This window comes from Leptopilina boulardi, unplaced genomic scaffold (assembly GCF_019393585.1).
Source record: "Leptopilina boulardi isolate dan_hultmark-lab unplaced genomic scaffold, ZJU_Lbou_2.1 LbouV2_208, whole genome shotgun sequence".
NCBI lineage: Eukaryota > Metazoa > Arthropoda > Insecta > Hymenoptera > Figitidae > Leptopilina > Leptopilina boulardi.
The window spans coordinates 2,056,439-2,073,705 of record NW_026137761.1 but is presented as its reverse complement, the minus strand read 5'-3'; the positions used below and the strand labels follow the sequence as shown (position 1 = coordinate 2,073,705).

Genomic DNA, 17,267 nt, shown 5'->3' with positions numbered 1-17,267 from the left:
ACATATTCCCATGTGGGATCCTGTGTGAGATCTCATATAGTATTTACATCTCGTGTAGTATCTCATATGAGAAACCATAAGTGATCTTATACGGGATCTCATACGGGAATTTACAATAGGGATTGAACAACTTATAATATAATTAAGAGATGAAAAATTAAGAAGTCAAAACTTACAAAGGATAACACAGCCACACAAAAAAAGGGCCCGGGTTGGGAGATCAAAGTACCCTACCCGATTTTTTTTCAAATTGATGGATTTATATGAAACCGAGTGTTTAGGTGTTTTTGAGGTCGTTGATTACGAATCTGCTGTCAGATTTTGAAAATCCATAAAGGCGGATCTAATATGGCGGACAAATTATTTGAAAATTAATGATTTTTTAGAAATTTTTTTAAAAATTGTTGAATTTTTATGGAATTTGTTACTTGGGGGTTTTAGGGGCCGCTCATTACGAATGTGAAGTTGGATTGTCAAAATTCATAATGGCGGATCTAATATGGCGGACGAAAAAATGAAAATCATTTGGATCGGCTTGAAAATTGTTACTTATCAGAAGTTGACTGAAAAAATTTCTTTGAGGCGATATTCGGAACCGCAGAACTGCGATACGCCATCTGGTGTCCATCCCTTTGTGGTAGCCATTTTTCGTACCATCTCTCTTTTATCATATGTTTAAGAGAGAGTTTAAATATCAAGATGGCTACCGCAAGGGGGTTATTTTTCCCATGATTCCTTATGATTTCTGATCCCAATATATTTGCTAGGTATGTATATCATACATTTATTCTTTTATTATTTTCTTAATAGAAACAAGCTTTTATAATATTTATAACCGTTCTTTTTCTGAAACTGTTTAATTAAACAGAATTATTCTTTTGAGAAAAGGAGAAATCATGTTTGAATCAATTAAATTTACTTAATGTTAAAAAATTTTATTCTTCAAGTAACATAAATTTTTTGAAAATATCGACATTTAATATTAGGATGTTAATTTTCGGCGGTACTTTGGATTTAAAGATGGTTTTTGGAAAATTATTTGTTATAAAATTTCAGATAGCCCTAAATAAGCCCTACCCAAGCAAAAATTTCTTTTAACCGCCGATATTGACAACAGGCGCAATCATGCACCAATACTGGCTGGACGACAGTTGGCTTACCAGTATTGGTTCAGTACTGATATGGATTAAATTCTGTACTGTGACAACACTGCAAGCCAATACCGGCATGACAGTATTTTCCAATACTGTGCCAGTATTATTGAGACAGTAATGGCAAACCAGTACTCGGTCGCAGTATTAAATCAATACCGAATGCCAGTATCCAGAAAAATTATGAAAATTGTACCTCCATGAAGTTGCCGTTGACGCTCAGCGCCGAAAATTATTTTTCACAATACCAAAAATGTCAAATTATTTTTTTTTTAAGATTTTCGGTTCAAATATGTAATGACTTAAGAAATACTTTTTAAGGTATTATGTGAACCCAAAACTTTTTTAAAAATGATTTGTTATTTTTGGTCCCGTGAAAAATAATTTTCGACGTTGAGCGTCGACGCCAACTTCATAGACGTGAAAATTAATGATTAAACGAACTTACAAAGTGAAGTTCGATCATAATTATATTTCATTTCCTTGTTCGAAGATATAACATATGTAGTACCGCAAATTGTTGCCAGGTGACGCCACATTTTAGAGATAAATAGAGAAGAATTTTCTTCTCTATGTACTATATACTTAACCCAATCTTTCCCCGCTCATTCAACTCATTCGTTTCTTGGCGCTGGTTGACGCAACAACGCAGAGAACGTGCACATCATTCAACATGGAAAACGAACATCAGCTCAGGAACAAGAAGAAAGGCTCAGATATCTTGAGAAAGAAATGAACAAAGTTCTAGCTGAAATGGCCGCACCGATCCTCAACGAAACACAAGGTAGGTTACAATAAAAAAGATCGAGACAGGACGACGCCGTCGACCTCCCGCCATTTTGATCATTGGTCAAGAATCAATTCCAAGTTGATTTAAATACCAAAAAAAAAAAAAAAAAAAAAAAAAAAAAGCCGATTTTTGAGAATAAAGTCATTACCGAAGGCTAAGAATTTCATATAATTAAGGTATTAGTCGCGTAAAATCATTTTCGTCAGATATTTTTTAAATTTTGCATGAGTGTTTCTGACATAATTATCTACAAAATAAGACCATTCTCATCGATTTTGACCGTTCCTAAGCTTTAAAATATCATTTCAAAGTTGATACTTTTTACATGGACGGAGCACCTAATGCATGTAAGGAATTTACTTTATAATTATTTAAATAAAAACCAGTCGTCAGATTTTAAAATAAAACTACCACATAATACATTCTCATGAAACGAATGCATACAAAAAAACTGAAATTTTTTGACAGTATTAAACTATTAATATATTAGTAGAAAGTTAACAAAATTTTAAATTATATGAAGTTCCACTGCTGGAAAGCAGTACACTTGGCAACGCTGTAGCGCGCGAATGCATACAAAATTCAAAATCATGCAAAGTACACAGTTAGAAAGTAGGAATATCTCATAGAGTAGAATAAAAAAATAATATATTTAAAATTTCACAACATAGATTAGTATTAAATAATTCTCAATTTTTTAAATTAAATCATATATTTTAAGAAAAATAAGAATGAGAAACGTTAAATTGGTTGGTTATATTTCAACAGTTAAGAAATAAAAACATTTTTTGATGAAATATTTATTTTTTACTTTATAAACCAATTTATAATACATTATTGATGTAAATATTAATTATAAATAATTAAAAATTAGTTTTCAAAGAAGCATACTTGAATTTTTTTTAATAATATTCACATCTTTAATTATTAAATATTCTTAGTAAGTCTCATACTTTTAAAAAGTTTAAGCATTTATATACATAATTATTAATCATAAATAATTCAAAAATAGCTTTTAAAGAAGCTAAACACTTTTTGTGACTCCAACATTCAGTAGCACTGGTACATTCAGATTGCGACGTTGCCGCGATCACAACTTTAGTTCTACACGTGCGAGAACGCGGCGCTCTGAGTGAAACTTACCTGTACCCTTCAAAAAGTTTGACTCAGAACTATACCTCTTGCTAAGCACAGACTGAGTCAGACTCAAGACAAACTTTTGGTTAGAGCCGGCGCGCGACTAATACCTTAAATAATTATATATAATTCCAGAGGTTCATACCGAGGAAACAATGCTGAACAGCGACTCAGAACACGAGGACGCTCCCATGAATGAGGCAGATTTCTTTTCTCGGCCTCGACCCAGCCATAGCCTCTTCAGCTCAGATACAGCTAAGCGACGACATAGCCGGCAGAATCAAAGCTTGGATTCTCAACGGCTTAACTTCCAAAGAGTAAAAGGAAGCTATTCTTTCCTCCATTCCCAGAAGCGGTAATCTCTCTCTCGAAGCCTATACACTGAATGAAGAAGTCTCAGTGGACCTTCACCCTAAGGCAGCGACCAGAGACAACTTCTTCAAGGAGTATCAGAACTTAACTGGCACTGCAATCTCAGCCGTATCGTTGGTGCTCGATAGCATCTTACACGACAAAGTCGTGCCACTTGAGAGAGAATTAATCCTGTCTAACCTATCAAATTCGGTCAAAGTCCTGGGTCACCTTTTTTTCTCGCTTACTCAGGCTAGAAAATCATTCATCCTAGGCAAATACGATGACAGAATTCAAAAAACACTCAAGAAAGTAGAGCCCACGACCTACTTATTCGGGGATAACCTCAAATCGGTAATCGAAAGTTCAAAGGCCATGGAGAAGGTGTCAAAGGACCTGAAGCCGAAAAACAAGACTTTGCCTAAAACTAATAACAACGCTTTAAACTGGCGCAGCTCCACCGCCAAAAAAGAGGTGGGACGGGGAGCTACCGGAACAGCAGTTCTTCGAGGACAACCACCTACAGAGGCAACTACAGGCAGAGACCGTACCCGGCGAAGAAGAGCTACGTCCAGTCACAACCTCATCAGAGTCGCCGCCAGGCGGGGTAAGTACAGCCGCTAGGTTAAAATACTTCGCAAAAAATTGGGAAACGATCACACAGGATCGATTTACCCTCACAGCAGTACAAGGTTATGTAATTAACCTTGAACATGAAGTATTTCAAATAAATGAACCTTCCCCTATTTTACCTAGCAAGGATTTAGATTTAGCAATCGGTAAATTGCTACTCGCTAAAGCTATCGAAAAATGCAAATTCACGGAAGGACAATTTTTATCATCCTTTTTCCTTACCTCCAAATCAGACGGCTCTCTTAGATTTATATTAAATTTAAAAAAGTTTAACGAATTTATCAAAAAAGAGCATTTTAAAATCGAAGATTTGCGAACAGCAATCAATTTACTCGACAAAGGGAATTTTATGTGTAGGCTGGATTTAAAAGACGCTTTTCTTTTAGTCCCAATGGCTGAAAGCGACAAAAAATACCTTAGATTCTCATATAGATCTCAATTGTACCAGTTTAGAGCATTACCATTCGGGTTATCGTCAGCTCCATTCACCTTTACCAAAATAGCCAAGCCGGTCGCTAATTGGTTAAGAAAGAAAGGCATCAAACTAGTCGTCTATTTGGACGACTTCCTAATCTTCGGCCGCACTTACAAAGAGTGCCTGGCCAATGTCGAAACAGCCATTGAGATCCTCCAGTATCTAGGATTTCTAATTAACTGGGAAAAGAGTGAACTAATTCCTAGCAATTCTTGTAGATTCCTCGGCATGATCGTAGACTCGAACGACATGACGATAAAGCTCCCACACGACAAGAGAGTTAAAATCAATAATACTCTACATACTATCTTGAAAAACAAAAAAATTAAATTACAGAATTTAATCGAATTAATCGGAGTATTGGTAGCCGCATGCCCCGCAATCGCGTACGGATGGCTTTTTTACAAAGAGCTCGAAAAGATTAAACTCGAAGCCCTTAGAACGCACACGAATAATTTAAATAAAATTATTTATTTATCAGCAGGTGCAATGAGAGAAGTAGAATGGTGGCACTCTCACATCCTCGTAGCAAAAAACAAAATCCGATCTTTCTCATTCGATTTAGAGATTTTTTCCGACGCGTCCGGCATCGGTTGGGGAGCAACATGTGGCGAATTGAGCGCAAACGGCCTCTGGAACAATTCGGAACGCGATATGCCTATAAATTTTTTGGAATTAAAAGCAGCCTTTTTAGCCCTAAAATGTTTCGCGACCAACAAAGTTAACAAACAAATATTGCTTCGAATAGACAATGTCACTGCTTTGGCCTACATTAATAAAATGGGAGGCACCAAACACCATTACTTAAATGAGACTGCGAAGCTTATTTGGGAATGGTGTATAGACAGGGACATCTAGATATTCGCAGAATATGTGGCTTCAAAGGAAAACCCAGCAGACGAGGGTTCTAGGATTTTCAATTTAGACACCGAATGGGAACTAAGCGATTACGCCTTTCAAAAAATCATCAAAAAATTCGGGATTCCTTCCATCGATTTATTCGCGTCACGAATCAACGCGAAATGTTCCAAATATTGCTCATGGGAAAGAGACCCGGAAGCTTACGCAATTAATGCCATGACAGTCAATTGGAGAGACGAATTTTGGTACGCGTTCCCTCCATTCTCCCTAATCAATAAAATTTTTAAAAAAATCAGGGACGAAGGCTCTACCGGGGTAATAGTAGTCCCTGAATGGTCGGTACAACCCTGGTTTCCAATTTTTCAAAAACTCCTCGTCTCAAACACGATAACATTTTCTCCTGGATCTAATCTTCTTCTTTCACCTTGCAGAACACGGACTCACCCACTCTCGGCCAGCCTTTCCCTGGTGTGCGGAATTGTTTCCGGAAAACCTTGCAGGAAAAGGGACTGGAGGAGGAAATAATCGCAGTCATGACTGCCTCGCTCACCGACAGCTCAATTAAACAGTACAATTCATCGCTAAAATATTGGTGGTCCTTCAGCTTACAAAACAACAACAACCCATACTCCGCGGACGAGAAGGTAATATTAAAATGCCTTACCAAGAAATTTTCAGAGGAAGCTTCTTACAGCACTCTTAAGGTATCACATCGGTATTAATCGGAGTCAAAAGTTTGTAGCTCGCATTACTACTTCCCGCACTATACTTTCGCCCTCAACTCCCTATACTCTCAGCCCATACTGTACCTACTTCTACAAATACACTCGTACACGTATACCCCACACTAGCAGCGATTGGAAGGAGTAGGAGGTTTGACAACGTCGCTATAAGTCTCGCTTTGACTACTGTGGACTACTGTCTCTCTCTAACTAATGTTACCATCCTGCGATGTTGCCACATCAAAGTGGCGGGTGTGCTATACAACACAAAATCGCAATTATTAAAAATCTTGTAGATATCGTTTTGATAAAAAATTTCATAATAAAAACATTAATTTAATTAAACTAGATTTAAAACTTAATAATTATCCGGAACAATTTGTTAACAAACACGCAATTACTGGCAAAGTAGTGACCGCCAATATTGAACCAATACTGGCATATGTTTGGAATGATAACGTTTATTAGTACTGGTATTAGTAATAATTTGGTAATAATTATAGTAACCAGTAATAAACCAGCACTGGTAGATATTCAAAATTCAGGGTTCTTTTTGCTTTTTACATTAATTGAACAGCTGGATCGAAGAACCGACTAATACCATTAACTATTAATAATAATAAATTATTATACCTAATAACTTTTAAATTGTTATTTTTTTATATTAACATTTTACTCTTTATTTTATTATTCAAATAATTTCTTCAAATATTATAAAATATACATTTATTTGTATTTGTTTAAATTACCGAAATTGAATGAAATTATTGGTTAAAATAGAGTTTATTTGATTCAAATATATTTTTAGTGTAAGAAAAATAATTTGAGAACTTCATTAATTATGTATTTTTTTTATTAAAAAGTTTTAATATTAAATTTAAATTTCATAATTCCATTAACGAACGCATTACAGTAATGGAAAAGAAGTATTAAAATAATTTAAAAAAAATATGTATGTAAATTTAATTTCTAACCAACAAAAATACACAATTTTTACGTCTATGAAGTTGGCGTCGACGCTCAACGTCGAAAATTATTTTTCACGGGACCAAAAATAACGAATCATTTTTAAAAAAGTTTTGGGTTCACATAATAGCTTAAAAAGTATTTCTTAAGGCATTACATATTTGGACTGAAAATCTTTTTAAAAAAAATAATATGACATTTTTGTTCCTGTGAAAAATAATTTTCGGCGCTGAGCGTCAACGCCAACTTCATGGAGGTACAACTTTCATAATTTTTCTGGATACTGGCATTCATTATTGATTTAATACTGACCGAGTACTGGTTTGCCATTACTGTTTATTTATTTATTATTATTTATTTATTTATTATGGTATGTTATTTCATTCTATCTCACTACTTACTACTTTCTAAGTTTATTGTTTCTAAAAGTTTCATTTAATTTTTATATTTAATTATTTTGTATTATTATTTTTTCATTTTATATATTTAATAATTTCACTACATTTTTTATTATTTTTATTTTATTTTATTATCTTGTTTGTTATCATTTTTGTTCTTATTACTTTTAATTTATATCTATTTATTTTTAAACTAATTTCTTTTTTTGCTTTACAAACGGACTCCAGACTCTAGTCCATTGTCAGGGTTAAATATCAATGTTTCTTTACATGTGACTTATTAATTTTTTGGTAAGATACCTTTTGATAATTTATATTTTATTTTACTTTCTTGTTAATCTTTTGTTACTTATTATTTTATTTTGTATATTTTGTATATTTTTTGATAGACTCCCTGAATTTTACAACTAATAAAAAGAAAATAATACAAATAAAAAATAATATGATTGAACAGAAGAGATGGTCCTCCCATTTCATGTAATGAAAAAAGAAGTACTTACATCGGCTCGTCGACTTAAGGAGTGAGTTAAGATTAAAAGATTCGCATAAAATCTCGACAAATGGCTTTTCAGAAAATCCTTGACAGTCCAAGATGTATCAATGGTAATTAAAACAATCTTACTCTTCGAGTTGGGCTCAATGAAATATTTCACTGAATTTAATTTTTCCATAAAAATAATATAATTACAGTTAACATGTTTTAAACGCTGTAATTTTTTCGGTGACGATGGATCGACTTGTTCCTGAACAAAGGAAGCTGAAAACTCTTTTGAAAAACGCTTAAAATCTACAGGGTGATGTTTTTCGATATTAGAATCATATTTTACAAAGATGGGACGATCCTCGAAGTAATTATTTTTTATATGCAGCAATAATTTTATGAGACTTGTCATTTCATTCTCAAGTTCATTTGTTTCGTTGTAATTTTGCAATTGAAAAATTGTACTCATGGAAAAAGATTTGACAAATAAAAGCAATAGGATTGTCAGTTTCATCATTCCTTTCACTGTTTAAAAAGACTAAAAGTAAATTGAAAACGTTGTAGTAAGAATCGATGTTCTTAGTTTGATTGCTTTATAAATATAGATCAAACCGACGAAATCATTTCATATTTATTGATCATTAATTCTTAATAAAGTCACTGATGTGTATATCACTATGATTCATTGTGCCCTAATTTCAATTCGATAAAATTCAAAGAATTTCTCTAAATTAAATAACTATACTTAAAGTTAAGAAAAATATGTGATACAATGCGAGTAAGTTTAAATTACACTCTCTAAACTAGTATACATACTTCTAGTCTTTCTATATTATTATTTGTTTAACTTTTACTGACTGAAAGTTGTCAGAAAACTGAGAGCGTTAAATACACTGTAAATAATAATATGTTTTAATATCAAAATCAATAAATTAAAAAATGTTTTTGATTAAGGAGAGGCACCACCCCCCATTTTGACCAACTTAAGTTTAAATTATGTCTTAAAATCATACAAGGTGTTCAAAAAAAAAAAATTTTAATTTTTGACCAGTTTAGAAATTGAAGTCTTAAAAAAATTTTAATTTTTAAAATTGTACTTCTTTTACAATTTCTACTATTTTCTTTCCATACTTTTTTAATGATTCTTAAGGGGTTACATGGGTAAAAAAAATTTACTTGATAGGATAACATATGAAGAATATTTTCCTAAAGTTTTAAAATAATTTTAGTAAAACTCCAGCGAAGAGAGAGAACTTTCGAAAACGCTTTATTTTGTTTCGACCGGCACCCAGTGCCATTTTTAATTTTGTAAAACTGACACCAGATCCGTAATCAGCGTCGCCACAAACCCCAGAGTAAATATTTTCAAATGAATCCGATGAAATAAAAAAGAAAATCCGACCTTTATAATATTCAACTTTAAACGCTGTTTTCTCAAAACACTTCTTCTACATAATATTGAATAGTGATTGAACGAAGGATTTTTTTTCTGTTCATTACAACCGATTTTACATGGTCTAAATAATCCCAAAAATCGTAATTTGTGACAAAAAACTCTGTCAAAAATTCAAATTTCAATTTTTTAAAAACCCTTCGTTCAATCACGAGATTGTTGTTACTGTTGGCTTAATTTTTAGTATTTATTAACGAAAATTCTATAACTTACTCATTTTATCCCAGTGGGCAAAGGGACGTCTTAAAAACGTCTAAAATACATCTCATCTTGTTCGCGGACATCCGGGGACAATGATAGTAAAGTCTCGGAGACATCTTAAAGACAACCAAAAGACGTCTATAAGAGATTCTATGTCTGGTCCAATAAAGATGTCCAAAAAACGTCTAAAAGACGTCCTTTTCACATCCCTTAAGATCTTCTTAAATAGAAATTTCTTTCACAATACATATTTTCTAAGTTGAAATACAGTAATCTAACTTTTTAATGAAATGAATTTAACTTAAAAAAATTTCAATAACTTTTATCTTCAGCAGTTTCTAAGTCCAAGTTGAACTTAGAAAATAACATCTTCTATTTATGAAAATTTTTTTATTCTCAAAATTTGAAACAAAAGACGTCTTTGAGACATCTTAAAGAAGAAGACGTAGAACATTCTTACGACGTCTCAAAGACGTGCTCAAATAAAATAATTTATTTATTAGATATATGAAAAAAAATTATAAAAAGACATACATTTTTTAGTCTTTTTGACCATAACCCTTAAAGAAGAAGTTCTTGTTTCTATTATTTATTTATTTTTGGATTTTATCAATTTTTTGAATGATAAAATTACATTATCATAATGATTTTATAATTGTTATATAAGAAAGTTGGTGGCGGATCCAGGAGCTAAATTTGGGGGGGGCGATCCGAAAATTATTACTTTGTATTAATTATGGCTATAGGTGATAATAGCTAATTATTACACGACCAATCATTGCATTTATACCTTCCAACGAAAATAAGGAAAACTAATTTTTTCGGCAGAAAGTGTAAATGTTCCCTTAATCTGTGTGTTGAACTTGTATCTTTGAAGAAGCTTGGGGCCAGATAAAAAAGCAAATGTTAAAAAGTCTCACTACGCTCTCCCTACTGTAAGATAGGCAACCTGATATGTAGGTATAATTTAAAAAAGACATTAAATAGGGGCTTTTTAAACCGACGCGGGAAATGACATAGTTTAAGGTGTGCTTCGTTCTGTTTTTTTTATACAATGATTCCTTTTGAAGGAGGGAAGTAATAAATTTTGTTTGGCACAAATAACATTTTATTTAGCTCTGAGACAAATATATTTTTTCACAGGGTGTGCTTGACGGTAACCGTATGTAGGTAAGGCATGTTTAATTGTAATTTTGTTTCAGGTGTCAGATCTGTGGCGTCATCTGTGGATTATTTCTTGAAAATGAAAGCAAACATTTTTACCTCCAATTGCTCCTAGTTACCACTTATCAGTAAGAAACCTAAGTGTATGCAGACTACAAAACTCTCGAAAATTAAAATATTGTTTAAAGTACTTATTTTGTAATAATTTTATAGTACCAAAATGCCTCAAAGAAAGTGTAAAAATTTAAAACTTCACTCTACCAAAAGTAGATTAATCACTAAATCTGTGGTTAATCTCAGTGAAGATTCAAACGGATTTAATGCAAGGAAGTATATATAAACAATTTAAAATTTGTTGTTTTTGTATTTATTTAAAAAAAATAAAATTTAAATATCAAATCTTTAAGCTTGGAAAAATCAATAATATTATTTGAAATGTAAAACAACATTGACTTTTTGGAAATCCCATATTTTTAACTTTGAAGAAAATTAATTTTTTATTTAATTTATATTTAAAGTACCTATATAATATTATATACATATAGACTGAATTTATTTCAAATTAGGCAAGCTAAACTTTCTTTTCATCTTGAAAATTTTATTTCCACCGTAAATTGAGAATAGATAAAGGCAAAAAAATTGCAAGAACACCACTTCGTTGTTAAAAATCAGAGTAATTTCCTAAAAAAAATTTAAAATCCTGGAATTTGAGTAATTAATTGCTGTAATAATTATATTATTATTTAATAATAATATTGAAATAATCATTAATTTAACATACCATACCAACCACTCTTAGTAATTAACATTGAGGACCTCTTTTTGCAACTATCAATGAAAAAAATACATGCGATGGTATTTGAGGAACAATTGAAAGGTATGCTGCCCATTAAAGGTTAAGAAGGATCACATGAAGTTTTATTTTAAATGCTAAAAATTTTTTTGACGTAGTGGCCAGTGATGCAAGTAGCGTTAAATTGAAATTCTTCACTAATGAAGATCATAAAGAAGAACGAAGTATTTAAGCCGATTGGTTTCAGAAATCACTGTACCCCTAACGTCGCCCAGATATTTAAGATATCCTACAGATGTCTTATATAGGGATGCATGCCCCGATTATACATTGAAAATTTTGAACATTTTTTTCTTAAAAATGAAAAATACACGATACTCTCACAAATTTCATCATCAAATAATAATATTACTATTAGGTACTAGGATGACACCATTATATTTCAAATAAAGTCGTTGCGACCTGTAATTAAAAAAAAATGATTCTGTAAGAAATTTATACGGAACGAAATAAAAAATATAGAACGTTTATGTTTAAAATAAAATACTTTTATGGATAAATGATTTGTTTAATAATAAATTTCTTTTAACAGTATATTAAAAGCAAGATCTGCTCTCTAAATCTGTAGTTTTCTACTAGCAATTATAGTAGTTTTTTACTAAAAATTAGTCAAAATTGTTACTAATTCAATTGGTAAACGAATAGTGACTACGCACTCTTTCATTAGTAGAAAACTACTAATTCAGATTTACAGAGTGATTATGGTTGATTTTTTGAAGACTTTGGCAAAGTTAATAATAACATATATTGGTTGATATAATTCGATATTATATTAACGTCTCCAGATTTAAAAACAGTTAAAAATAACTTTGGAAAAAATCCAGTATTTAAAATATTGTTAAATAATGCACAAAGAAAAATTTAAAATTATTTTAATATTTAATATTCATATTATTCAACTTGATATTTTTAATAAGTGTATTATTTCGCATTTTTTATTTTGCTTTCTCTTTTCAGAATGTTTCTGAGAATAATTTTCTTTTTGTGAAGATTATAAAATAACGCCTTCGAAAAATTGGGAAAAGGTTGAGTCCTTTTTTTCTTTATCCTGAAATTCCTGACCCTTAACCCCTCCCTCGCTCTGTTACCCCACTGGACGCACTTTGGTCGCGTGTGAGGCCGGAGTTGAAGCGATTCCCACGCATTTGACACACCAAAGGATTAACATCGTCCTTGTGGTTATATTCATCATCAGCTATTCCTTTTATACGTATATACATATATATGTGACGCTCCACGAGAGAAGGGACCTATCCCCGAAATAACATTAGGCTCAGTTTTCCGTGCACCGTACATGAAAACTAAGCCTAATATTATTTCCGACATAGGTCCTTTCTCTTGTGGAGCGTCACATATATAGATCCACACACACACACATACTTACCAATAAAACAGTATCTACAAATTTTACATATATGTAAAACCTGAAACTTGTCTAAATATCTTTCAACTAAGTGTGCAAACAATCTAAATGATTATTTTGTGCACGTGACAAATATATCATTTATTTTTCAAAGTTATTGAAATAAAAATATTTTCAACCTCTTTCTTCTCTTTAGTTATAAATAACAATTCTTCTCTGATCTTTTGTTATTTCAGTCTTTATATTTGATTTCTTTTATTTTGATTTAATCGCACTTTTCGTAACTGAAAAGGATTTTTTTTAAATTAATAAAATTAACTTTTCAAATAATATAAATTAAAATTGTTTGATTATAAAGAAAAATCTACTCAATTATTAAAATTTAACAATAATATAATTAATTGTTTTATTACTTTAATAATTTTATAAATTTTTGTCATATTTATTTTATGGTTGTTTAAATTTAAATACTTAATGTGATATTGTCAGAGTCCGCACTCGACTGGTACATTATTTTACTGCTGTTCAGCTATGAGGTTTTAAATTTAAAATTTTGAATTTTATTAGAAAAGTAAAAATAAAAATTTTTGAAAACGCGCTGCAAACAAATTCATTCTGTAAAAATATCAATATTGTTACAGAGAATATTATTACAATAATCTCTTATGCTTTTCAAAAAGTCACGTTCACATTTTTTTCTAAATCGATCTATTCAATAATTTTAATAAAAAATTCTGTAATCTTTTGTACCACTTGTAAAATGTCACAATTAAAAACGTGCGTTTGTATCTCAACCTATTATTAATTAAAACTTTAGGTTTTGGTAAATATTTATATGAGACCTGGAATTAAAAGGTCAAAAAAAATAGTAGGCATTTCACTTTTTTAGTAATTCTGTTAGAAAAAATTGCTCTTTTTAATTAAACAAACTGCTAACAAAATCATTTTTTAACCCAAGGTCCCTCTTAACTGTTCAGGTCACACATATAAGTTGAAATAATTATTTTATATTTGTACTATAATAATAATTCTTATAATTGTGTTAAACATCAATAACTTATGAAACCATTCGTTAATAATTAGTTTGAAAAAAATTTTAATTAAATGTTAATGAGTTATTGTTAAATATTAACTTATAATAGTATAGTATAAAGATTTGCATAATAATGAACTATGTATATAATATACAAAAGAAGAAGAATAAGAAGAACTTTTGTACAAGTTAAACATGAAACATGTGTAGAACGATGGAGTTTTAATCGAAATCGGTAACTTGATCATTCGTTACATACAAGGCGAGTTAATTAAACGAGAGAGGTAGTGAGCGAATGAACCTGACGGACGTTCGAAGTGAACTTCTTTGAAGTCTAATCTCTAATGGAACAGCCATTGCAATTAGGTGAGGCTTATTTTGTTTGAATGTGAACACTTCGCGTATACCAGGGTTACAATGTTTGAACGCATATAAGCCACGTGATCGGCACGCGGCAATCATTACCTCATCGGCATCACCATTCCCCGATTATTTCCCCTAAAAATTTATCAGAAATGCGCACACTATATATTCTACATAAAACACTGCGACGCAAGCACTACATTCATTCAAATCGAGCTGCAAAGTTAAAGTTACTATTTTATCCGACCTGCAAAGCAAGACTATAGTCTTGCTTTGCAGGTCGGATCATATCGGTTCATATAATGTCAAATTTACACATAAGTATAAATATTTCACTTTCATAGAAACGTACTGATATCTGTGGTTCTTCTTTAGACATTAAATAAATTAGTTTAGTGATAAATTCTCTTTTGTGTGCACACATTTTTTTTATAAACGTTCTCATAAAAGTGCATAGAATCCTTTCATCTTTTTAAACTATAAATTCAGCCAAATCCGCACGGAGAAAACTGGAGGGATAAAAAATGAATGGTTTGCTGAAACATATAGAGGGAGGTCTTATAGTTTTCCCTCAAATATAAATGGCTGATCACTAAATGTTTGGTCTATCCCTCCAGTTTTCTCCGTGCGACTTATTTTAAAAACAAATTTTCACTTCAAGCACTTATTATATAGAGAAAATTGGATGCTTGATGGTATAGTAGACCGGAAAGGTGTTTGTTTTGTTGTTCCTTGACTTATTATTTATTCACTTTTCAATAGGTATACCAGTGCAGAAAATTTGACCGGACCCTGGTCGGGCCCAGACCAGGCACGACCGGGGCCAGATCTGGCAACCTGATCAGGGACCGATCGAAATAAATCAGGGAACCCGACCAGGGCCATGGTAATTTGCCCGTTCTTATAGTAATTGTAATTTTCAATAAATTATAATTATTTTTGTCTAATTAATAAATAAAACAATAAAATTTATCAATATTATTTTATTTTATGAATCTGCATTTAAAAAAACACCTTATAAAATGAAAATGAAATAAAAGTTGAAAAAATTATTTGAATAATTGTTTCGTTTACTCTCTAAAACTGAATTAGTAAAAATGTTTACTAATTTAAATTAGTGACTCACTTTTTGCTTATGAATTAGTAAAATTTTACTAATTATTAGTAACTTTTACCAACAATTAGTAAAATTTAAAACTCAGTTTTTGCTTTAGAATTAGTTAAATTTTACTAATTGTAAAAATTATTAGTAAAAGTTACTAATAATTAGTAAACATTTTTACTAATTCAGATTTAGAGAGTAAAAAATGTCATAAAATGCTATAAATGTATTTTCACTAGTTTTTAAAAAATTTTAATATGGCAACCAGGCCTGGCCCTGGTCGGTCCCATAGGAATTTACTAACCCGGGGCCAGAACAGGAAATCGGATCGGGGCCAGGTCGGTAATCGGGATGAAAAGTGTCAATTTCTGCACGGGTATTATTCTTAAAAATTCCATCAAAATTTCATCAAAATTGAAGAGTATTAATAATTGTCAATAATATCTAACTTTTTTTTAGAAAAAAAACGAAAAAAATTAGTTTCAAAAAGAAATTCGAAATATTTTTTCAGGTTTTGTAAAACAATTATTTTCAATTTCGTTTTAAAATGTTGCTACACTGAAGCTTCAATTTGAATTCGTACTTTAATTTCGCGTAATTAAGTGCTTTTTTATTGCTCTGAATACAAAACCCTCTGCTTTTACGAAAATTTTTTCGCTTTTGTAATAGTTGTTACTAAAGTCTATATAAAAGTTTTTAAAAGAAATAACTCTAAATTTGAATAAGTAAAATTTCACTTAGAATTTTTCAAAAGTCTTTCCCGTATAGAAAAATAAGTGTACATGCACTTAAAAATAAGTTAAACTTCACTTATTTTTGAGTGAAAATCACTTACTTTTAAGTTATAGAGACAAGCGTATAAATAAAAAAAATTGAGTGAAGTGTAAATAACAAGTAGAGTCAAAAATATAATTTTCAATATAGAATACATTGATAATATATACACATGGAAACGCAGTAGAGTATTATTCTACGCGAGTACCAACATGGACCTCTGCAGAAATATAGGCAATATCAAATCAGTACTGTCCTACCAGTACCAATATATATGCGGCACGTGGCGTGTATATTCAATTACTTATTTTTTAGCAGACGTGAACCGAATTAAAAAATGGTAATACGATGATCCCTGTTTTAATCCTTAACAAAGAATTGATTGAGATACATTAATATCGTTCATATCGAGTAGAGCGCTATTCAATAAATTTTACATAGTCGAGGATTTCTATTTATTGGAAACCTTAACCGCATATAACTATTGTAACTTTGAGGTGACTATGATCATTATTCGGTTATAATATACCGTTCAAAAATTGTCCACTTTAAACAATCTACAATGAATTGGATATACATTTTTTCTCACTTAGAATAATTGATGAATTTATGCGCGGTTTTTTATGTGAAACAGAAAAAATGTAACTTCTGTATGTATGAATGTGAGAATACAATATAGAAAATTAGGCTTGAAACTCAATTAGTTACATAAATTCGAAGTGATTGAGTGCAAAAGCGTGTAAGTGTTCACACACGTGGTCTCAAACACAAATACAGAGAAGTTTTAGCTGTTATGACAATTATGAGTTTTCGTGGGTATATGACCGGCACGTGTTATGGGGTACTATAGACTACTATTGGACGCGTGGCGTCGCGTGAGAACAACGTCGCTCACACGCGTCACATACACGCGGATGCACACGCACGCAGACGTATATACTCGTGCATCGATTCAACTTCTCACTCATTATATTCAAGTCGATTCATTCATTCATT

The 17,267-nt window shown here is 31.3% G+C and overlaps 1 protein-coding gene and 1 long non-coding RNA gene across 3 annotated transcripts in view; one reads left to right on the top strand and one right to left on the bottom strand.

Moving 5' to 3' along the window:
- Positions 1 to 17,267, bottom strand: part of LOC127278612 (ionotropic receptor 21a) — a 60,869-nt gene that overhangs the window by 37,672 nt on the left and 5,930 nt on the right. The window contains exon 1 of one of the 2 annotated variants that reach the window (XM_051300412.1): positions 7,985 to 8,480. The exons of the other annotated variant lie outside the window; for it this stretch is intronic. Coding sequence (XP_051156369.1) covers positions 7,985 to 8,479 — 495 coding nt within the window. The 5' untranslated portion in view covers position 8,480. Of the gene's footprint in view, positions 1 to 7,984; positions 8,481 to 17,267 lie in introns of those variants that run through there. 2 annotated transcript variants of the gene reach the window in all.
- Positions 14,255 to 15,367, top strand: LOC127278618 (uncharacterized). Its single transcript, XR_007842514.1, has 2 exons — positions 14,255 to 14,398; positions 15,158 to 15,367. It is a non-coding gene; the product is annotated as an uncharacterized LOC127278618 (long non-coding RNA).